Source organism: Leucoraja erinacea, chromosome 6 (genome assembly GCF_028641065.1).
Source record: "Leucoraja erinacea ecotype New England chromosome 6, Leri_hhj_1, whole genome shotgun sequence".
NCBI lineage: Eukaryota > Metazoa > Chordata > Chondrichthyes > Rajiformes > Rajidae > Leucoraja > Leucoraja erinaceus.
The window spans coordinates 47,554,621-47,579,607 of NC_073382.1; the positions used below are offsets into that span (position 1 = coordinate 47,554,621).

At 44.5% G+C, this 24,987-nt stretch overlaps 1 protein-coding gene across 5 annotated transcripts in view; it reads left to right on the forward strand.

The window, feature by feature from the left end:
• Positions 1-24,987, forward strand: part of atp8a2 (ATPase phospholipid transporting 8A2) — a 279,344-nt gene that overhangs the window by 93,852 nt on the left and 160,505 nt on the right. For all 5 annotated transcript variants that reach the window (XR_008723613.1, XM_055636930.1, XM_055636932.1 and 2 more), the window contains exons 7-14: positions 4,787-4,860; positions 8,660-8,729; positions 11,350-11,477; positions 12,391-12,502; positions 13,841-14,003; positions 19,992-20,119; positions 22,164-22,241; positions 24,247-24,335. Coding sequence is in view for 4 of the 5 variants with exons in the window: in XM_055636930.1 (XP_055492905.1) it covers positions 4,787-4,860; positions 8,660-8,729; positions 11,350-11,477; positions 12,391-12,502; positions 13,841-14,003; positions 19,992-20,119; positions 22,164-22,241; positions 24,247-24,335 (842 nt within the window). In the remaining variant the exon portion in view is untranslated. The remainder of the gene's footprint in view (positions 1-4,786; positions 4,861-8,659; positions 8,730-11,349; positions 11,478-12,390; positions 12,503-13,840; positions 14,004-19,991; positions 20,120-22,163; positions 22,242-24,246; positions 24,336-24,987) is intronic.

The window sequence follows — 24,987 nt, forward strand, 5'->3', positions numbered from 1 at the left end:
CGCGAAGGTCAGCTAAGACCGCCGAAGCCGGGATCTCCTGATCTAGGGGGACGGGTAGAAAATCCCCGGGCACCCGCAAAACCGAACCGTAAACCAGCTCAGCTGAGGAGGCGTTGAGGTCCTCCATAGGCGTGGTTCTGATGCCTAGGAGAACCCAAGGCAACTGGTCAACCCAATCCGGACCGGTGAGCCGAGCCTTCAACGCCGACTCGACCTGCTTCCTCAACCCATGCCAGACGAACTTGGCCGCAACCAAGGCAGATGTGGCGTGAATGGACGGGTGCACTAGGCTGTGGATGGTGTCGATAATCCGACGCGTTCAGGCAATTGGGACAATGGGACGGGCTTTACCCGTTGTGACATCGTAAAGAACCAGCACAACGGTGGCGCCACCGGGCACCTTGGCCAACTTAAGGCCCGACTCAGCATTGCGGTAAACCTCCATGCCAGCGTCTACCTGTTGGGCAGCGGCCAGCTCCTCATAATCCACATCTAGGCTTAAAGCGGAAACTTCTGGGGCTGCCGGACGGGACAGCACGTCAGCCATGACGTTCAGCTTCCCAGCCACATGCCGAATATCAGATGTGAATTCCGATATGTAGGCGAGGTGCCTCTGCTGCCTGGCGGACCAGGGGTCGGACACCTTTGTCAAAGCGAACGTGAGTGGCTTGTTGTCCGTGAATGCAGTGAAAGCGCGCCCCTCCAGGAAATAACGGAAATGGCGGATCGCTAGGTAGAGCGCGAGGAGCTCCTGATCGAAAGCGCAGTTCTTAACTTCGGGGGCTCGCAGCTGCCTGCTGAAAAATGCCAGCGGCACCCAGCGGCTACCTACTCGTTGTTCCGCGACGTCGGAAGCGTCCACTGCGAGGGCCGTTAGGGCTAACGCCCTAGGATGAAGTAGCATAGTGGCGTTGGCCAATACTGTCTTAGTCCCCTTGAAAACCGTCTCGGCTTCCTTTTGACCAGACCAGGTCCTTAGGCTTTCCGGCCAGACACTGGAACAACAGCCGCATGATGACGGCTGCTGACGGGACGAAAAGGTGGTAGAAATTGACCATTCTGATAAACTCCTGTAGGCCCTTAATGGATAAAGGCCTTGGGAAGCGACGGATAGCATCGACCTTCTCGGGCAGCGGCTGTGCGCCGTGGGAGGTAGTGCTGTGACCCAAAAAGGAAATTGAGCGCAATTCGAACTGGCACTTCGCAGAGTTGATTACCAACCCGTGTTTGCGCAGCCGTTCGAAAAGCAGGCGGAGGTGCCTAACGTGCTCTGCCTATGGCTACTGGCCACCAGGATATCATCGAGGTAGATGAATATAAACGGCAAACCCCGCTTGACCTTATCCATTAGCCTTTGCAACGCCTGAGCAGCGTTCTTCAGGCCAAAAGGCATTCTTAGCCATTCGAAAAGGCTGAAAGGGGTGATGGTGGCCGTCTTAGAGACGTTGTCGGGATGGACCGGAATTTGATTATACCCGCGAATTAGGTCGACCTTTGAGAAAAAGGTTGCGCCCTCCAGATGAGCCGAGTAATCTTGGATGTTCGGGACTGGATACTGATCTGCCATGGTTACGGCGTTAAGAACCGGGGCGTGAGCAACCCTGGGAAATCGGCAAGCAGGGCTGCGAACGGTTGCTAGATCGCAGCTACCTCGTCGAGTTGTCGGCCCCCAGGATCGGTTGGGCGATGTCAGCAATGGTGAACTTCCACCTGTACGGGCGGGAGTCGAAATTTAAGTCCAGGGTCCGCGTACCATAAGTGCGAATGTCGCTCCCGTTAACAGCTGAGAGGACGGGTCCTACCTTACCGACGCGAATATCTCGGGCGCTTGGCGGCAGGATGCTGGCGATGGCACCGGAGTCCACCAGGAAACGGTTGCCGGAATGGCGAGAGGCATCGTTTGGGCCATTCACGTTCGCCTCTATGGACGACCGGCCGTGGCATTTCTCTGAAACGAGCAGGGGCTCCGGCATCTTCAGGCTTCGGCGCCTTAGCGCTGATGGTAGTAACACCAGCGACATCTGCTGTAGACCAATGGAAGTGGCGATTCCTCTTCGGCGCTGGGCTGGGCTTCTTCTTCCTCCCGCTGTCGTCTCGGTTGCACCCGCGCTGTGACAGGGGTGCGGGTGAAGACACAAACGTCCCGCCGTCTGTGTGCCCACAATTTGTCGGCTCTCTCCGCGAGGTCCTGGGGGTCGCTGAAGTCAGCTCCGGCGAGCATTAGTTGGACTTCGTCGGGCATCTGCTCCATGAACGCCTGCTCGAAGAGCAGACGTGGTGCCCGTCCATCAGGGCTAACATCTTCGCCATGATGGTGGATGGCCATCGATCACCGATGCTGTCCATGTGCAATATCTTTGCCGCCCTGTCTCTGCGACTAGGACCGAAAGTGTGGAGCAGCAGGGTCTTCAGCCCCTCGTACTTGGCAATCGTCGGCGGGTCTCTGATGTAAGGCAACAACCTCGAGGCACAGTCCTGTGGCAAAGCTCCCACCACATGGAAGTACATCGTATCATCCGCAATTATGCGGTGCAGATGAAACTGTGCCTCAACGTCGGCAAACCACACCTGAGGTTGATCGGGCCAAAACGATGGCAATTTGAAGCCCGGTGAGCCCTGCCGCGTGCCGGCCGATTCTGCGGGAACGTAGTCATCCTGCATGATCTATTTGTCTAACGACGGCTAGACAGGTCGGGGTCATCCATTTAGCGGTCGCAAGAACGACAACTGTTTTGATAACTGTTTTTTCACAAAACAGCTATTTAGCTTGCAGGTCCACATGGTCCCACACTAATCTCTTGTGTGGGACCTTATCAAAGGCCGTCGGAAAGTCCAGATTCACTACATCCACTGGCTATCCTTCATCCATTTTACTTGTCACATCCTCAAAAAATTCCAAAAGATTAGTCAAGCAGGATTTCCCCTTCATAAATCTAATGGCACAAAATTAGAGTACATGGTATTGGGGGTAGAGTATTGACATGGATAGAGAATTTGTTGGCAGATGGGAAACAAGGGTAGGAATAAACGGGTCCCTGTCAGAATGGCAGGCAGTGGCGAGTGGAGTGCCGCAAGGCTCGGTGCTGCGGCCGCAACTATTTACAATATATATTAATGATTTGGATGATGGGATTAAAAGTAACACAAGCAAATTTGCAGATGACACAAAGCTGGCTGCCAGTGTGAACTGCAAAGAGGATGCTAGGAGGTTGCAGGGTGACTTGGACGTTGAGTGAGCGGGCAGATGCATGGCAGGTGCAGTATAATGAGGCATGAGATGCAGTATAATGAGGTTATCCACTTTGGCAGCAAGAACAAGGAGGCAGATTATTATCTCAATGGTGTCAGATTAGGTAAAAGGGAAGTGCAATGAGACCTGGGTGTCCTTGTACACCAGTCACTGGAAGTAAACATGCAGGTACAGCAGGCAGTGAAGAAAGCTAATGGCATGTTTTTTTGTTTTTGTTTTTTTTATCAAAACATTTATTCAATTATTAAAAAATAATAATTACACTACAATAAAACAAGCCAGAACCCACCACCATAATACAATACAAACATATATCCATAATAACCTACTATACAATTATGATACAATCCTTATTGAGGATACATTCAACACCCTGCGGAGCCCAGCGGTCCCGGAACTCCCTCAGGATGCCCGTAGACAGGGCATATTCCCTTTCTAACCGCACCCGGGCATGGACGTATCCCCGGAAAAGGGGCAGCAGCCGGCTCGGGTAGAGCCCTCCACCGCCTGGCGCCTTGACTCGCGGATGGCCAGCTTGGCCAGGCTCAGGAGCAACCGAACCAGGACATCTTCAGCCCTACCCTTTCCCCAACGCACAGGGTGTCCAAAGATGAGGATGGTGGGTGAAAAATGCAGCCAGAAGGCAAAGAGCAGCCCCTTTAGGTATTCAAATAGTGGCTGCAGCCTCACGCTCTCCATATACACGTGGTACACAGACTCTTCCAGCCCGCAAACGTGGCAGGCGGCTGGCGAGTCTGTGAACCGCGAGAGAAACAGGTTTCAGGGAACACCTCGGTGCAGTACCCTCCACCCCAGGTCCCCAATGTAGAGGGGGAGAATCCCTGCGCAGAGGGACCCCGCTAATGGCATGTTGGCCTTCATAACGAGAGGATTTGAGTATAGGAGCAAAGAGGTCCTTCTGCAGTTGTACAGGGCCCTGGTGAGACCACATTTGAAGTATTATGTGCAGTTTTGGTCTCCTAATTTGAGGAAGGACATCCATGCTATTGAAGCAGTGCATCGTAGGGTCACGAGGTTAATTCCCAGGATGGTGGGACTGTCATATGAGGAAAGATTGAAAAGACTGGGCTTGTATTCACTGGAATTTAGAAGGATGAGAAGGGATCTTGCAAAAACATATAACACTATAAAAGGACTGGGCAAGCTAGATGCAGGAAAAATGTTCCCAATGTTGGGGGAGTCCAGAACCAGGGGCCACAGTCTAAGAATAAAGGGGAGGCCATTTAAGACTGATGAGAAAAAGCGTTTTCACCCAGAGAAGGCAATAGAGGCCAATTCACTGGATTAATTTAAAAGAGTCAGATAGAGCTCTACGTACTAGCAGAATCAAGGGATATGGGGAGAAGGCAGGCACAGGTTACTGATTGTGGATGATCAGCCATGATCACAATGAATGGTGGTGCAGGCTCGAAGGGCTAAATGGCCTGCTCCTGCACCTATTTTCTATGTTTCTATGTACTGTTTTCTGTTGCCGGCTGCTTCCTTTAAGTGACAACTTGTTCTATCTTTTTGCAGGTTACAGTGGGGGATTTTGTGAAGGTCACCAATAGTCAACGTCTCCCAGCTGATCTCTTCATAATCACCACCAGGTTGTGGAATTTCTGAGGTTACTTTATAGATTGTTCTGAATGTAGGTTTCTCGAGCAACAATTAGACCCACATAGATACAAAGTGCTGGAGTAACTCAGCGGGTCGGCCAGCATCTCTGGAGTAAAAGGATGGGTGAAGTTTTGAGTTGGAACCCTTTTTCAGGGTCCATGTTCTCCAGAGATGTTGCCTGACCTGCTAAGTTACTCCAGCAGTTTGAGTCCATCTTCAGTATAAACCAGCATCTGTAGACAGCCATAATAGTTTAGGGTATTTTAATTGAACCTGGATTTTTTTTTTATATGGCAGCTCTGAATTTCTTCCGGTAGAGTTGCTGTCTCAGACCTGACCTCGGGTGCTGCTTTTATGGAGTTTGCTTGTTCCTCCTGTAGCTGCGTGGGTTTCTTCCGGGAGCTCCGGTTTCTTCCCAAGTCCCAAAGACATGCGGGTTTGTAGTTTAATTGGCTTCTGTAGATTGTCCCTTGTGTGTCACGAAAGTGGGTTAGCATGGAACGAGAGTGAATAAGTGATTGATGGTCGATGTGGAATCGATGGGCTGAAGGGCTTGTTCTACGCTGTATCTTTAAGCTCGAAAGTCTAAAACAATATTAGGAAATAATGGGGATGATCAGCCATGATCACATTGAATGGTGGTGCTGGCTCGAAGGGCCAAATGGCCTCCTCCTGCACCTATTGTCTATTGTCAAGTCAAGTCAACTTTATTTGTCACATACACATACGAGATGTGCAGTGAAATGAAAAGTGACAATGCTCGCGGACTTTGTGCAAAAAGACAAACAAACAAACAACCAAACAAACTATAAACAGAATGGAACAGAATCACATAATATTTTACATATTAAATATTGTGGGCGGAAGGGAAAAGGGAAAAAAACAGCACTTTAAAAAAAAAACCTAGTAGAATGGTACTGGTGAGATAGGAGTTTACAGTCCTAATAGCCTCTGGGAAGAAACTCCTTCTCAACCTCTCCGTTGTCACAGCATGGCAACGGAGGCGTTTGCCTGACCGTAGCAACTGGAACAGTCCGTTGCAGGGGTGGAAGGGGTCTCCCATGATTTTATTAGCTCTGGAGTTGCACCTCCTGATGTATAGTTCCTGCAGGGGGGCGAGTGAAGTTCCCATAGTGCGTTCGGCCGAACGCACTACTCTCTGCAGAGTCTTCTTGTCCTGGGCAGAGCAATTCCCAAACCAGATGGTAATATTTCCGGCAAGATGCTTTCCACAGCCGCTGAGTAGAAGCACTGGAGGATCCTCGAGGACACTCTGAATTTCCTCAATTGCCTGAGGTGGTAAAGGCGCTGCCTTGCCTTACTCACGAGTGCTGCGGCGTGTGATGTTCTTGTCATATCCTCAGAGATGTGGACTCCCAGGTATTTAAAACAGCTCACCATATCCACAGGATCCCCATTTATCCTCAATGGTGTGTATGTCCTCAGATGGTCTATTGTCTATTGAAAGCAAAGTTGTATCTTTAAATTAAATTAACCTTCTTAAGAAGTACGAAAATATCTTTGAATCACAGTCGAACACTGGGTTTGAATTTATCCAGAAGATATTGTGATTTTATTTTACTAGCTCTCATGCCCATCAGTTTGAGGTGTACCAGTGTTCGGGATGAACTTTAAGGAAAAATGCGTACCTCTGTCATCCAATACTGGTGCAAAATGTTGAGTCAAATATTTCTAGATAATAACAATTAAAATAGATTGCACATACTCTCAGACCTGCAAAGGGAAATATAGAAATTTAAATAAGTTGAAGACACAAAGAAAGATGCAAGGTGATGAAGTAACTCGGTGTGTCTGGCAGCATCTCTGGAGCACATGGAGAGGCAACATTTCGGGTCAGGACCCTTCTTCAGACTGCTCGGTCTTTCGCCTTTAAAGATAGGGCATGTTTCGGCTCTCTTTGGATCACCGAGTCCTCACTGACCAGCGGTCAACCCCATACACTAACCTACACACACCAGAGACTATTTCACAACTTAACCAGAGCCAGATAACCTCCAACCTGTACATCTTTTGAGTGTGGGAGGAAACCAGGGAAAACGAACAAACTGCGTACAGACAGCAGTCATAGTCGGGAATGAACCCGGATGTCTTGCGCTGTGAGGCAGCAGCTCTGCCAGCCGCCCTTTGATTGAATATGCTTGTTAGCTGAGGACTAGCGCCACCTAATGTGCAGAGACGAAAAAACAATCTAGTCCGGCTGAAACAGCAACACACATCAAAACACAAAGTGCTGGAGGAACTCCGCAGGTCAGGCAGATTCTGTGGAGAGAATGGACAGGTGAAGTTTCGGGTCAGATTCTACTTTGGATAGTGTGGACCAGACACCCCCCTCCACGCTACTTTCTTCCCTCTAGCTTCACAATCCACAACTCAAACCAATTTTGCACCTTCTGCTCTTATACCTAACTTTTGTTCTACCCTTCTGCCTATCAAAATAAGCCCTCACCGTTGTCCACCTTTCACCTACCACGCTTTGTTCTGCCTCACCTCTTATTCAGCAGGCAGTGAAGAAAGCGAATGGCATGTTGGTTTTCGTAACAAGAGGAGTTGAGCATAGGAGCAAAGAGGTCCTCCTGCAGTTGTACAGGGCCATAGTGAGACCACACCTGGAGTATTGTTTGCAGTTTTGGTCTCCAAACTTGAGAAAGGACATTTTTGCTATTGAGGGAGTGCAGCGCAGGTTCACGAGGTTAATTCCTGGGATGACGGGATTATCACATGTTGATAGATTGGAGCGGCTGGGCTTGTTTACTCTGGAATTTAGAAGGATGAAAGGGGCTCTTATTGAAACATATAAGATTATTAAGGGTTTGGACATGCTAGAGGCAGGAAATATGTTCCCAATGTTGGGGGAGTCCAGAACCACGGGCCATAGTTTAAGAATAAGTGGAAAGCCATTTAGAACGGAGAGGAGGAAAAACTTTTCACACAAAGAGTTGTGAGTCTATGGAATTCTCTGCCTCAGAGGGTGGTGGAGGCTGGTTCTCTGGATGCTTTCAAGAGAGAGTTAGATAGAGCTCTTAGGGATAGCAGAGTTATCCAACCTGAATCGTCACCCATCCATGTTCCCCATAAATGCTGCCTGATTAGCTGAGTTATTCCAGCACTTAGTGTCCTATTGAGGTTAAAATATTATTAGATTAAAGGAAACTTGTCGAGTCTTTAGCGAGATACAGCAAGGAAACAGGTCCTTTGGCCCATCTGGTGCATGCCGTACAGCGATCACCCCGTACACTCACACTATCCTACACACTGGGGACAATTTACAATTTTGCCGAAGCCAATCAATCTACAAACCTGTGCGTCTTTGGAGTGTGGGTAGAAACCGGAACAGCCGGAGAAAACCCACATGGTCATAGGGAGAACGTACAAACTCCATACAGACAGCACCCGTAGTCAGGATCGAACCCAGTCTCTGGTGCTGTGTGTGGATAAAAGTGACGTGTAGCGCTCTCTGTAGCTTTCTCACTCTGACGAAGGGTCTCAACCCGAAACGTCACCTATTCCTTTTCTCCAGAGATGCTGCGTGGCCCGCTGAGTTACTCCAGCATTTGATGCGTATTTTAGATTAAAGGAAAATGGTTGTTAATGTTTCCAAGAGTAGTAGTGAATCTGAGAATTAGGGGAATTATAGCAGCCATCATGGACTAGATCAACTGTAATCTTCCTAATAATCTGTGTTTTCATGCAAAGACACTAAAGAATATTTGCAGTATTTTTGCGAGATGTCATTTAGCTAATTGCTGTCTCGTTCTTTCTATTTTGCAGTGAGCCACAGGCAATGTGTTACATTGAAACATCCAATCTGGATGGAGAAACAAATCTCAAAATAAGACAGGTAAAAGGAGTTTGATTGTGGAACCAATTTTCTGAAATGTTTCAGCGCATTTATATAATGGGCGTAGAGTTTTTGATTAGCAATCTCAAATACAGGTCCACCACTGATTTTCCAACAGTCTTGGCTCTAGAGCTTTTCTGAATGATCTGTTTTGTCGGAACAACAGAGGTCACGGCCACCGTGAGGAGCCGAACGGTCCGCCCAGGACACCGAGGGTCCATGATACCGGTCCACAAAGTCGGCGATGGGAATGGACCTGCCGGCTCCGGCCAGGCTGGAATTCCAGAGACTCGGCCTCAGGATGCAAATTCGACCCGCTGATTGGAGATCTGGCTGCAGAAGCCCCGATGAGGTCGAGATCAGCTGCCTCACCCAGCGCCACATTTTTGGGGGGACTTCTGGGGGGGGAGGGGGGGATGTCAAGTGCACTCTTGTAGCTTTGTCTGGATTAAAGGAGGGGCCGGGCCAAGAGTTGCCAGAAAATCGGTGGTGGACCCGTACAATGAAGGTTTGTTTTTGCAATGCAAGAATGGAAATGGAGTGTAGTTCGTCTTCTCTTTAATACATTGCATAGAATAATATGTAAGATTTACAAATTAATCCCAACCTTGTGGAATCAGTCTGAAGAAGAGTCCCAACCAAATTGTCATCTATTCTCCTGAGATGTTGCCTGAGCCGCTGAATTACTCCAGCACTTTGTATCCTTTTGACACGTGGATATTCGATTAAATAAAAAAGTGCGAGAAATACTCAGCAAATCGGGTAGTATCTGTGGCGAGAGAAATGAACGTTTTTGGTGGCAGTAACCTGAAATCAGAATGCGCATGTTAAAAATCTGTCTTGTGGATTTTTTTTTAATGATATTGTCTAAATCCTAATGTTTAAAATGGTACAGACTACTGACATCGGAGTTCATTTTTTAATTGGTCTTTTGACAATAATTTAAGTGATAGGGCCAGTAACTGTGTCAACGTGTTTTCCCATCACATTTACTACAGCAAACGGGACTCACTCTGTCGGGTTCACCCCGGATATTAAGTTTGTAAAGGATATCTTTAACACAATTCTCCCAGGACAACTACAAGGCAGTAAGGGATACAGAGTAGTTCAAGGCATAGTTCAAGTTGTGCAATATTTTCAATGGTTAAGCATTGTACCATTGAAGTGCTTGTAACATAAATCTATTTATAAACAAATAAATACATTTATATTGATTTGTATTGTAGTTTAATTATTATTAAATTTAACTAAAGCAAAGGTTATAAAAGGGCAGCACGTTGGCGCAGCAGTAGAGTTGCTGCCTCACACTGCCAGAGACCCGGATTCGATCCTGACTACGGTTGCTGCTGTGCAGAGTTTGCATGTTCTCCCTGTAACTGTGTGGGTTTTCTCCAGGTGCTCCAGTTTCATCCCACATCCCAAAGACGTGCGGGTTTGTAGGTTAATTGGCCTCTGTAAATTGCCCCTAGTGTGTAGGGAGTGGATGTGAGAGTGGGATAACACAGAACTGCGGAGTTTCTATGTTCTCCCTGTGACTGTGTGGGTTTTCTCTGGGTGCTCCGGTTTCCTCCCGCATTCAAAGGACCTGCAGGTAATTTGTCCCTAGTGTGTGGGAGTTGAAACTGGGATTACATAGAACTAGTGTAAACAGGTGATCGATGGTTGGCATGGCATTGGTGGGCTTAAGTGCCCATTTCCTCGCTGTATCTCTAAAACTAAAAAAGATAATTTATTGAATTAAATTATTTAACGAAAAAAATCTGTCATGTTTTAAGTTTAGAGGAGGAGTTGGTTGGGGTTGAACGTTTGAGAGAATGCAATTTCTGTGATAGTGTGGAGACCGTTAGAGATACAGCGCGGAAACAGGCCATTCGGCCCATCAAGTCCGTGTCGACCAGCGATCTCCCCATGCACTAGCACTATCCTACCCACTAGAGACAATTTACGATTTTTGCCAAAGCCAATTGGAGTGTGGGAGGAAACTAGAGCACTCAGAGGAAACCCACGTGGTCTCAGAGAGAACGTAGAAACTGTACAGACAGCACCTGTAGTCAGGATGGACCCAAGTCTCAGTCACTGTAAAGCAGCAACTCTATCGCTGCACTCGTCTAATGCAGTTGTCAAGCACATCTAAAACGCAAGGTGCCTGAACCTCTGACGTTTGGGGCTTTGACTCCAGCAATTCATTCTAACATAATACAATTAATTATAGTTGCTGAATTATGTTGGCCTTTTGAGTTTGAGTTTAGCTTATTTACATGTGTGCGGAGCTACATTGAAAAGTGTTTGTTGCATGCTAACTAGTCAGTGGAAAGACTATGATATATGATTACAATCGAGCCATCCACAGTACAGAAACATGATGAAGGGAATATCATGAATAACGTTTACTGCGTAGTAGATATATAAAAGAGTGGAGCAACTGTAATGCGTGATTGCAGATCCACGTCTGTGACTAGCACACAGAAAGTCGCCTCGGTTGGCTGCCATTTTGGATCAAGGAAGGGCCTTTCTCTGTCTCGTTAGTTTGGGTGATTAAGGCTGTGATAAATAATTTTAGGGCTTGTGGATTTTTGTTTTTAATGATATTGTCTAAATCCTAATTATCCTTTCCTGTTAGGGTTTGCCATTGACAGCAAGTATGCAATCCACTGCAGATTTAATGAAGATTACTGGGAATTTGGAATGTGATGTACCCAATCGGCACCTGTATGACTTTACCGGCAATCTCCGGATTGGTGACCATCGGTATTGTAATATTTTTTTTTAATCTTTCTTTTGGTCCTTATTCTTCATGAAGCATTATTGATTCCATTGTGGAAGGTCAGCTGGAGGATGGTTGAAAGGATTAGGTAGAAGTTACTTTAGACTTGGCCACAAGGATTTCTACATCAACGCACATTATATTGTTACCTCATGTTCCCCCAATAAGTGAACAGCTCTATTGAAATGTTCAATGTATTGTGTACCGATGTACAATGAAAAACTTTAGTTGTGCGCTAACCAGTCAAGAAAGACTGTAAGTGATTACAATCGAGTCATCCACCATGTACAGGTGCATGATAAAGTGAATAATGTTTAGTTCAAGATAAAGTCCAGTAAGGTATGATTAAAGATACAGATTTTTTTTAGTTTGGAGATGCAGTGTGGAACTAGGCCCTTTGGCAGACTGAGTCCACGCCGACCAGCGACTCCCCGTTCACCAGCACTACCCTACACGATGGACACTGTTTACAATTTTTATCAAAGCCACATTAACATACAAATCTGTACATCTTTGGTGTGGGAGGAAATCCGAGGACCCAGAGAAAACCCACGCATTCACAGGGAGAACGTACATACTCTATACATACAGCACTTGTAGTCAGGATCGATGCTGTAATCCGGGTGCTGTAAGGTAGCAATTCTACTGCTGTGCCACCGTGCTCGATGTTCTCCAGAGATGCTGCCTGACTCACTGCTTTACTCCAGCATGCTGTGTCGTTTTATGTATGATCCAGCATCTGCAGATGGGTCACGACCCCAAATGTCACCCATTCCTTCTCTCCAGTGATGCTGCCTGTCCCGCTGAGTTACTGCAGCTTTTTGTGTCTATCTTCAGTTCTTTGTTCCTCCAGTTTAAATGTGAGGTTATAATGATGTTAATGTTGTGTTCCTGCAGCCCTACATCTGTTGGGCCTGACCAGATGTTACTTCGAGGTGCACAACTGAGGAACACTCAATGGATCATTGGACTCGTGGTGTATACTGGGCATGACACGAAACTGGTGCAGGTTGCTGTCTATCCAATGTGCTTGTCTTTAATGATTGCCCAATTGCATTGTTTGGCTTAGTTTACAGATAAGGCGCAGAAACAGGCCCTTCGGCCCACCGAGTCCACGCCGACCAGCGATCCCCATACACTAACACTACCCCACACATACTAGGGACAATTTACAATTTTACCTAAGCCAATTAGCCTTCAAAACCTGTACTTTGGGGTGTGGGAGGAAACCCATGCAGGTCTTGAGGGGAACGTACAAATTCTGTACAGACAGCATCCGTAGTCAGGATCGAACCCGCGTCTCTGCCGCTGTAAGGCAGCAACTGTACCGCTGCACTACCGTGTTGCCCTTATACATATCTGACAATGGAAATTATTGTTTATTGGTCATAATATCCAAGACTATAAAGACATAGGAGTGGAAGTAGGCTATTTGACCCATCGAGTCACGCCTGATTTATTTTTCCCCCTCAACCCCATTCTTCTGCTTTCTTCCTGTAACCTTTGGTAATCAAGAACCTATCAATCGCTGCTTTAAAAATACCCAATGTCTTGGCCTTCATCGCCGTCCGTGACAATGAATTCCACAGATTCACCACCCTCTGGTTAAATAATCCCTCCTCATCTCCTTTCTGAAGGTACGTCCCTTTGTCCAAGAATCACCCACTACTGGAAACATCCACTCTGTTTAGGTGTTTATTTGGTAGGTTTCAATGAGATCCCCCTCCCATTCTTCTAAACTCCAGTGAGGACATGCCCAGACATGTCTAAAACACTCCTGATGCCTTTATCCAATCATCCCCGGGATCATTCTCATAAATCTCCTCTGGAACCTCTTTAACACCAGCACGTCTTTCCTCAGATATGTGGCCCTTGTTCATGTATGTTGTATATAACACACTTCTGACTATGTACTATAACAGTATATCCTATCGTATTTAGGTTAATTGGCTTTGGAACATTGCCCCCAGTGTGTAGGATGCAAAACTGGGATTATATAGAACTAGTGTGAACAGGTGATCAATGGTCGGGGGACACTTGGCCAGCTGAAGGGCCTATTTCCATGCTGTATCTCTAAACTAAAGTAAACTTTTACTGTAAGTTTTAGAGCCAGAGAGGAAACGGGCCCGTCATTCCAGCTCATAGCCGGACTGAAACTGGAATAAATCTGGTTTCTTAGACTCACTCATTCGATGTGACATGGTTTGGGATTAAATAACACCTCTACAAAAAAATATGACCAACATTATTTTTTTGAATGTGTCATTTGTGGATACTGAATTCCAAAATGTATGTTAGAGTTTGATAATGGATAAATGATTATTGTGTGTCATTTCTTAATATGCAGAATTCAACGAAGGCCCCACTGAAGAGATCCAATGTTGAAAGGGTTACAAACATGCAGATTCTCATTCTCTTCAGCATTCTCGTGGTGATGGCCTTCGTGAGTGCCGTGGGCACTGAGGTTTGGAACAATCAACATAACATGACCGACTGGTACCTAAACGCAGGTAGTTATTCCCATTGTCCTGTCGCTGTGCACTGTGGAAAATTTGAAATCATGTAGAGTCTTTCTGCTGTCTGGTTAGCACACAACTAAAAGCTTTTCACTGTACCTTGGTACATGGGACAATAATAAACTAAGCAAAGGCATTAAGGATTATTAATTATCAAAATTAACTTTTAAATGTGGGATGGAGTGATGTGGATCAAGTGCAGGCAGAGGAGATTAGTTTAACCTGGCATCATGTTCGGCACAGACATTGTGGGCTGAAAGGTCTGTTCTGTGCTGTTCTATGTTCTACATTCTACGTTTGTTTGTAAACTCATGATCATTCATTATTTAAAGGCCACGGCAATCTTTCAATACGGAAAACCACATTTCTCTTACAAAAGCCCTCTGAGGATTCAACAGTGAAGAAAATCCTTCGTAGCTCCAGATTTCTGTTGCATGGTAGCAAATATATTTAAGTTATTCTTTATGAAGCAACATTATTCTCAAATGGCTTCCGATATTTAGCAAATCCAAAAGTATACTGGATATCAAAATAATTAATACGTTAGACCCAGACACAAAATTCTGATATAAAGCAAATCCAAAAGGATACTGGATAACAAAGTAATGAAATGATAGACCCATGCACAGATTATTTCACCCAGGGTAGGGAAATCATAAACCGGAGGTTTACGGCAGGATTGGCAAGGTTTTGTAGAAACCTGAGGGCCAACGTTTTCACACAGGTGGGTGTATGGAACGAGCTGCCAGAGGAGGTACAGTAGTTGCGGTAGGTACTATAACAGCAATTAAAAGACACTTGGAGGAGTACATGGATAGGAAAGGTTGAGAGGGATATGAGCCAAACACGGTGAAAATGGAAACACAACTCCAGATTCAGGTGGACAAAAATGCTGGAGAAACTCAGCGGGTGAGGCAGCATCAATGGAGCGAAGGAAATAGGCAACATTTTGGGTCAAAACCTTTCTTCAGACAGTTCAGGTTCAGGGACAGTTTTTTTCCCAGCTGTTATCAGGCAACTGAACCATCATATCACCAACTAGAGCGGTCCTGACTCACCATCTGCCTCATTGGAGACCCTCGGACTATCTTTAATTAGACCTTACTGGACTTTATCTTGCACTAAACGTTATTCCCTTTATCCTGTATTTGTACACTATGGACGGCTTGATTGTTATCATGCATAGTCTTTCCGCTGACTGGATTGCACACAACAAAAAAGGATTTGACTGCACCTCGGTACATGTGACAATAATAAACTAAACTAAAGAGTACTTGAGGCAAGAGAGAGGATGAGGAGAGAATGTATTCAATGAAGGAAAAACGATGCATGAAATTCAATGAAAAATTGTTCAATTAAATGTTTATAATATTCTACAGCATTGCTCTAGCGTTGTAAAGATTTAAAATAGTAAAGATTTAAAATAGTGATATGTACTATGCGCAGGTAGATACCAGATGGTATACAAGTCCATTTTTTTTAGACATTTGCAAACCCACCATGAATTGCAAAATCTACTCAGTTAAATTCTTCTCTTTACATTTACTGCCTTATCTTAGGTTTATTTTGAGAAATCTTTTTTTTTTGCCTAGATTTCTAATATTCATGGTACATTTCTTTTATATTAAAATAGGCTCAATATTATGTCAGCATTAGAAAAGTGGTTGATTTGTAATCAAATTAGAAAACTGGAAACGTGTTTAAATGACTGTTCTGGCAATGAATTGTGCTGAACTATTGATTTGGAGATATGATTACATTATTATTTGCTAATATCCTTGAAGGTGAAAAATGTTGCACTTACTTTATCAGGTCTGTATTTGACTCCTATTCTCAATTGCCCTTTGAAGCCACATTAATAACTGCTGCGTTAAATGATTGATCATGTCAAAGGAGCAGAATAAGGCCATTCGGCCCATTGAGTCTACTCTGCCATTCAATCATGGCCGATCTATTTTTCCCTCTCAACCCCATTCTGCTGTAATCTCCCTGTCCCCATGGGGAGATTCATTAAGAATAAAGCTAAACACCCACCTGGTGTCAACATTACCCAGGCTTAAGGTAATCCGTCATGTAATGCATATTGTAAACAAGCTTCAAGGAATGACCTTTTAAATAATGTAACCATCATACCTGTAAGGTGAGAAGGACATAGTTTAAAGGAGATGTGCAGGGCTTTTTTTTAAACAGTGGGTGGTGAGGGCCTGAGTGCTGCCTGGCGTGGCGAATGAGGCATTTAAGAGACTTTTGGATAACTTTTTGCATTTTACTTGCTGACTTGCAGTGCCACAGACCCAGGTAGTTACGGGTACTGTTGGAATTAAAATGTTAAATTCTCAGAGGACAATGTGGGTTCCTCTGGAGGCTCCGTTTAAAGAACGGTCAGCCCTAGTACCGGCAGGGTTCCCCTCCAGTAAAATATACAGATGCTGGGGTTCACAGGGAAGGGAAATCCAGCAGCAATACGGTTTCCAGACCACAGTGGTCCCCAGGATATGGGATCAAACTAACCTCAACGGTCAGCATTAGTTCTGGGGGGATTCCCCTCCAGTAAGGTATACAAATTTGGAGGTTGGTTAGGATGAAGATAATAATGGAGAAGATGCTCCATCTAGACACACTAGGGAGTTGTGTCAGCGTGGGCCTATGGAGGAGCCTGCGCCATCAGCACCTTCGAACAGGGCTGCTTACTTTGAATGCCTAGTCTATGGCAGCGTGGGCCTATGGGAGAGCCCGCGCCAGGGCTGCCTATGGGAGAGCCCGCGCCAGCAGCACCTTGAGATAGGGCTGCTTAAAATGCATGCATAGTCTATGGCAGCGTTGGCCTATGGGAGTGCCAGCGCCAACAGCACCTTTGGACACGGCTGTTTCATGTTGATGCCTAGGCTAATGACAGTGTTGGCCTATGTGAGAGCCAGTGCCAGCAGCACCTTGTAACAGGGCTGCTTAATGCGTCTCTTTTATGGAGTAGGGAGCATGCCGGGCAAGTACAAATCTGATGCCGAGTTTGGGGGTTGAGCTATGGAGCATACCCAAGGGACAAAGGGCATGTGTCTGAAGGACCATGCCTGGCAGAAAGGTTTGCCATCCCAACACAATCCAGTGAACACAGCTCAGGCATTAGAGACAGCCGCTGAATCTGTTAATCAGGTAAGACCCATTCAACAGGGAAATCCTGGAGGACGAAGCACAAGCTGTTGGACCAGTCAAGGCCAAAAACGAGCAAAGCCTCATTGCATCGGCTGTAAGCGGCTCACTGAAGCTGGTGGCAGCATGAAAGCGAGCCAGAGTGCTCATATACTCTGCCAGTTCTACTCTGCAACTAAGGACCACTTACAAGTTGGTAAGATTTACACTTGATTGCACAATACACGAATGATTAAGACATAATCATCTCCTTAGAGGCATGTAACCATGTAAAGCAGGTTGGAATTGGGCCAGAATTGTGTTTTGAGGCGGGTATAATGGTCAGAGTTGTTTTTCAACGCAGGTCCAGAATTGGAGCCAGAATTGTATTATGGCCAGGACTGTCTTGCAAGACAAGCTCGGAAATTGGGCCAGTTGTCATTTAAGACAGGCACAAAATGATGAAAGGAGTGGCCTGGTCATTATGAAAGGTGGCTAATTAACAACTGATTTCATACGGTGTTCCCATTTACAGGGATCATTTGGAGTCTCAAACTATATTTAAGAGGTTGTGCTCTTCTATACAGTTAAATTCAGTTGTTACCAAATAGACTTGTTGGTCATTGGGATTTACCTTTAACTATTAATTGGCCTATGACACAGCCCTGGGCAACAGATTGCAGTTAATAGAAATCTGTAATAGCCCTGTGGTTAGAATCAGCCGCTAGTCATTAAGACTAATTGGTAATATATAGCTGTGATTCAGCTATGCAAGTGGGAGAATTGACATCATGCTAAATGACAAACTCTAAAGTGCCATGTAGGCAATTGTTTAATATACTGACACTAGTACTACTGCTGCTGCTGATAAATTCATTTCACTTGCACTTATGTGCAATGTGAGGAATAAAACGGTGTTATATTTTGTATTGTATTGTATTGTACTAGCTGAAGCTACCAAAGTCACTATGATGTACAAACAGTATGCAGCATTGTGCCAGCAGTTGGTCAGAAAATATTACAGTAATATTGCAAAAATAAGCCAAATGGCTAATGTAGGATATTGTGAAGGTCATCTCCAGTTTGGATGTGGAGGAGTTTTGCATGATTTATCAATTCTTCAGTTATTGGTATCAACTATTTATAGAACCTACATGCATTCAATGGGTTAAAGAATGACTGAGCGAATATGCTTATTCTGCATGCTCAATTTCAGGTTGATACACTATGATGGTGGCATATGTTGGTCACATGGGTGCAATCAAGTAAATGTAAAATATCCTGTAATGGTTTACCCCATTTGCCACAGGTGTATCATCAAGTACAGATTATGACAAACAGAATGGGTGTTGGACCACACAGTATTTATGATTTTGGGTTCAATGGCACACCGTATACAGATATGTTGCTGTCGTGCTTATTTACAGGTTGCAAAAATATGTGGCATAACAGTGGCGAAAGATACATTCTCGCTACAAGGAGGAGGAATGGTTTTATATCTTCCTCCATTTTGCCTTATCAGTCGGGTCTTCAAATAAAGTCATCAAGATCCCACTTTAGGTTTCCTACTGTCTGATTGGTCTATGCAGCTTAAATTCCCGATTGGTCGGGAATAATAAGACAACCTTATAAGAGAATATGGCTCAGGAAATCAGCCATTGCATGTTAAAATCAATTTATGCTCTGCAGTATCTGAATAGACGGCCCTACGGCTGGAGTTGGCACACTTACCCTTGTATGGGTTCACTCCAGAGTGCTGATATAGCACCAAAAAAGGGAAAGCAGCACATTTCTTTGCAGGAAATGGGAAGTGTTGTTTAATGCTAATGTTCCATTTAAAATGGTACAGACTACTGACATCAGAGTTCATTTTTTAATTGGTCTTTTGACAATAATTTAAGTGATAGGGCCAGTAACTGTGTCAACGTGTTTTCCCATCACATTTACTACAGCAAACGGGACTCACTCTGTCGGGTTCACCCCGGATATTAAGTTTGTAAAGGATATCTTTAACACAATTCTCCCAGGACAACTACAAGGCAGTAAGGGATACAGAGTAGTTCAAGGCATAGTTCAAGTTGTGCAATATTTTCAATGGTTAAGCATTGTACCATTGAAGTGCTTGTAACATAAATCTATTTATAAACAAATAAATACATTTATATTGATTTGTATTGTAGTTTAATTATTATTAAATTTAACTAAAGCAAAGGTTATAAAAGGGCAGCACGTTGGCGCAGCAGTAGAGTTGCTGCCTCACACTGCCAGAGACCCGGATTCGATCCTGACTACGGTTGCTGCTGTGCAGAGTTTGCATGTTCTCCCTGTAACTGTGTGGGTTTTCTCCAGGTGCTCCAGTTTCATCCCACATCCCAAAGACGTGCAGGTTTGTAGGTTAATTGGCCTCTGTAAATTGCCCCTAGTGTGTAGGGAGTGGATGTGAGAGTGGGATAACACAGAACTGCGGAGTTTCTATGTTCTCCCTGTGACTGTGTGGGTTTTCTCTGGGTGCTCCGGTTTCCTCCCGTATTCCAAGGACCTGCAGGTAAGTTGTCCCTAGTGTGTGGGAGTTGAAACTGGGATTACACAGAACTAGTGTGAACAGGTGATCGATGGTTGGCATGGCATTGGTGGGCTTAAGTGCCCATTTCCTCGCTGTATCTCTAAAACTAAAAAAGATAATTTATTGAATTAAATTATTTCACGGAAAAAAGAATAATTTAAATTTGCGACTTTATCCATAGATGTGAATGTAATCAGGAAACCGTGTTGGTAGGTGATGCAGGTAGCTAGTTCTAGTCGGCAGTGGCAGGTATTGTACAGTTAATTGTATTTTATCTTTCTTCCTTGACACAGGTAAGACCACACCTAACTTTGGCTTCAACCTTCTCACCTTCATCATTCTTTACAACAACCTCATTCCGATCAGTTTGCTGGTTACTTTGGAAGTTGTCAAGTTTACACAAGCCCTCTTCATTAACTGGGTTTGTAATTGTTCCATTAATAATACAATGAAATGTGTGTTGTTAGCTCGCCCGAGCGATTCTGTGAGATTTATTGAATGAATGAATTATACTTTTTTGTTGCATGTGCCCAGGGTACCTAGTACCTGTACTGTGAAATGCTTTGTTTCGCATACACAAGAGTCGCCATGTCCCCGGCGATGACAAAGTTACAATATACCGAACAGTCCTATCTACTGTCTGTTGCCGCCCTGGCAGCAAGCTCCCCTCACCCCATGCTGGTTGCTCCTTCGTAGGGTCCCCCCTCCCGTCATTCTCAGCGGCCCTTTGCTGGGTCCCCCATTGCTCTCCCTGGTCCCTCCTCGCTCTCGGTCCCTCCTCGCTCTCACTCTCGATCCCTCCTTGTCCTTGGCGGTCCGGTTCTCATCGACGCCAGTGGCTTGGGGCCGATTTGGAATCTGCGGTGGTTGAGCCGGGCCTACCTTTGTCTCCTCTGTCGTCGGTCCGCGGCGGACATTCTGTCGTCAGTTTTCAGCGGCGAGCCGTTTGAGCAAAAGGAGACAATTGAAACTGCAGACGCTTGAACCGTGATCAAAACTCAGCGCTGGAGGAACTCAGCGGGTCAGGCAGCATCTGGGGAGGGAATAGATAGATAGATAACATTTTCAGTTGTGATCCTTCTTCAGACTTCAGAAATAAAAAGAATGGTTTAACCAGTTTGGTGGCACTGTGACTCAGCTGGTAGAGCTGCTGCCTCACTGAGTCAGAGACCCAAGTATGATCTTAATTTCAGATGCTGACTGTGGAGTTCATACATTCTCACTCTGACCACATGGGTTTCTTCCTGGTGCTCTGATTTCCTCCCACATCCAAATGTAGGTTAATTAGCCTCTGCAAATTTTAAATTGTTCCTAGTATGTAGCATGGTGCTAGTTTATGAATTGATCGCTGGTCAACGTAGAATCTTTGAGCTGACGGGTCCATTTCAGCACTGTATCTCTAAAGTCTAACGTGTAGGGATGAGAAAGTGGGGTAACACAAAACTAGTATGAATGGGTGATTGACTCGGTGGGCCAAAGGCCTGTTTCCATGCTATATCTCCAAACTAAAAACAATAATGGAATGTTTCTTGTATTATCTCAATGGGGTTGGGTTAGGTAAGGGGGAGGTACAGCGAGACCTGGGCATCCTTGTACACCAGTCACTGAAAGTTGGCGTGCAGGCACAGCAGGTAGTGAAGAAAACTAATGGAATGTTGGCCTTTAGAACAAGAGGATTTCAGTATAGGAGTAAAGAGGTTCTTCTGCAGTTGTATAGGGCCCTGGTGAGACCACATCTGGAGTATTGTGTACAGTTTTGGTCTCCTAATTTGAGGAAGGACATCCTTGTGATTGAAGCAGTGCAGCGTAGGTTCACGAGATTGGTCCCTGGAATGGCGGGACTGTCATATGAGGAAAGATTGGAAAGACTAGGCTTGTATTCACTGGATTTAGAAGGATGAGGGGGATCTTATAGAAACATATAAAATTATAAAAGGACAGGACAAGCTAGATGCAGGAAAAATGTTCCCAATGTTGAGTGAGTCCAGAACCAGGGGCCACAGTCTTAGGATAAAGGGGAGGTCATTTAAGACTGATGTGAGAAAAATCTTTTTCACCCAGAGAGTTGTGAATTTATGGAATTCCCTGCCGCAGAGGGCAGTGGGGCCCAAGTCACTGGATGGATTTAAGAGAGAGTTAGATAGAGCTCTAGGGACTAGTGGGGTCAAGGGATATGGGGAGAGGGCAGGCACGGGTTATTGATAGGGGATGATCAGCCATGATCACAATGAATGGCGGTGCAGGCTCGAAGGGCCGAATGGCCTCCCCCTGCACCCATTTTCTATGTATATTTGGATCAGTTAACATTTGCTATATTTAATATGCATTTACATGAAATTCAGTTTTGAACATAAATGCAAAATGTTGTTTTTAACCATTCATTGCTGGAATTACTATTAAACACGATAGCCATACGTCAAGAGCTCTGGATTTGAGTTAGTTTTTCATTTTCTTTCAAATTGCAGGATCTAGATATGTACCGGTCAAACACAGACACACCGGCAATGGCAAGAACTTCCAACCTGAATGAAGAGTTAGGCCAGGTAGGAAATTTCAACAGAATCTGTAAAAGTACGTTTTTTTAAAAAAAGACACAAAGTGTTGGAGTAACTCAGCGGGTCAGGAAGCATCCCCGGAGAACATGGAAAGGTGACGCGTCAGTCTGAAGAAGGGTTCCCCAAACTGAAATGTCACCTATTCTCATTCTCCAGAGATGCAGCCTGACCCTCTGAGTCACTCCAGCATTTTGTGTCTTTTTTTTGTAACTCAGCATCTGCATTTCCTTGTTTCTGCAGAATCTATATTTATCGGAATGATTATCACTGAATTTCCAAAACTGCTTTCCAGAAATTTCAAGTAATTTATGTTTTATTTCTATGATAATATTTGGTTTTCATTTACCATAGATTTTTAAAGGTTAAATCTATGGTACATTTTTAACGGTTAAAATGCAGTTTAACTGATTGGGCACTTAATGCTTCCAAGTGCAGTTCTTTACAATAAACATTTTTATATAAGTAATTTTAGAATTGTGTTCTCAAACAATTGCAAAAAAAAAATTATGAATAAAAATGTCAAATGTCAAATGCTTTTTTTAAACTGTCTTCAGCCTACATTGTGAGTAGGAATATACAAGACCTTTGAGGTGAGGGATTTAATAGGAACCTGAAGGGCAACTTTTTTACACAAAGGGTGGTGGGTGTATTTTCTGTTATTCAACCATTCCTAGCTGGGGGAAAATCTTGTCGGGATCTATCTCAACCCCCACATGTCAGTGGCCAACAAACTGTCTCCCAAATCCCCGTGTGGATTCCATTAATTTGAAAACATAATGGAAATTACGTTTTTTTTTTAAGTAAAACTCAGGACGGCACAATAGCATAGCAATAGAGTTGCTGCCTTGCATGGCAGAGATCCGAGTTCAATCCTGACTACAGGTATGGAGTTTGTATGCTATATCTGTGACTGTGTGGGTTTTCTCTGGGTGCTCTGGTTTCCTCCCACACTCCAAAGACTTGCAGGTTTGTAGGTTAATTGGCTTCTGTAAAATACCCTAGTGAGTAGGAAGGAACTAGTGCATGGGGCTGATGGCTGGTTGCCGCAGACCCGGTAGGCCAAAGGGCTGGTCTCCATGCTCTATCTCTAACCTAAACTCAGTGGGTCAGGCAGCATCCCTGAACATGGTCAGGCAATGTTTTGGGTTGGGACCCTTCTTCAAACTGATTGTGATGGGATGGAGGAGAAATCTGGAGGAGAGGAGATGGCAAGACAAAGCTTGGCGGGTGATAGATAGGTGGATCCAGGTGAAGGGAGTTTTTGAATGTCCAAATGGTTGGACAAAGGTCAGAAATGAAAAGACAAGAGCGAGTGAGATAAGGAATGTTGAAGCAAAGTAGAAAGGCCATGCAGTTGGTGTTTGAAGTAACAGTCAATTTATTAAAACTGGTTCAGACCGGGAGACCAGTCAAAGCCGATCTCCTGAGTGTGACTTTGGTACGATTTTTATATTTTCACATGATTACAAAATTGAGGTTACAAAAAGACTTAATTAGGTAACAAACCAAATAGAATGATTTTCCACGTCTTAGTTGACGGTAGATCCAATTTTCTGGTACAATAATGGGTGCACGCTATAACACAATCAACGATGTTCGTGAAACTTGGGTGTCGTCACCTTTGCACTCCATGCCTCCACTTTTAAGCTTTGTCTGTGGTTCCCTGTCACCACATTTGCACAATCCACATCCCTATTCACTAGTTATTAGCTATTCTTTCTCCAACAAAAAGGAGGTCTTGACCCAAAACGTCACCAATTCCTTCTCTCCAGTGATGCTGCCTGTCCCGCTGAGTTACTCCAGGGTTTTGTGTCTATCTGATCATATTGTTCTGGTTATCATATCTAAACCACCAGTGACATTTGTAGTTTGGTCTAAAATGCAAGAGGCAGGATATATTGGAATTTGCCCGCTGTCTTTTCCTGCAAGGAAAATATGAAATGATCACGTTTTATGTTATTTAAAATTTATTGTCTTTAATTTTATCTTCCAGGTAAAATACTTATTTTCGGATAAAACTGGCACCTTAACTTGCAACGTCATGGCATTTAAAAAATGCACCATTGCTGGCATTTCGTACGGGTAAGCACAGAAATGGGCGGTGGCAATAAATGCTCATTTTTATACTTTGATTTATTGTGAATTATCTATGAATCGGGAAGATATTTCCTATTCATAAAAGAAGAAAATTGAATGATGAAATATACCAATATGGTTCATTAATTTTCCACAGACACCAAAAATGCTGAATGCATCCACATGCGCTTTTTATCTTGTTATATTTGGTCCATGCTTTCCTCATTTGCTGCCAGTCACTTTCAATATTGCTTGTTATTATAACATGGATCAGTACAGCACAGGAACGGGCCCTTCGGCCCACAATGTTTGTGCCGTACATATCCAGGCCTTTCACTATCCACTACGGTGATTGAGAATTGTCCTTCCTGCCCCCTCTCAGCCCACGACGCAACTAAATTCAAAATACCTAAATCTTTCTGTGTCTGAAAGTTGCGTTTTAAAATTAATTGTTTGGAGAATGCTGAAAACTTTGTTATGGCATTAGTAAATAATGAGGATGTATTCTGATATTACAGCAGATACTGATGATATTCAACATCTGAATTGTGAAGTATTTCCATCCATGTAATAATCAAGTAGAATCTTCTTTAACAAAAAAAACATTTGGGAAATGTTGACATTTTTATTCTCAATTTATTTTTTTTGCAAGCCTGCA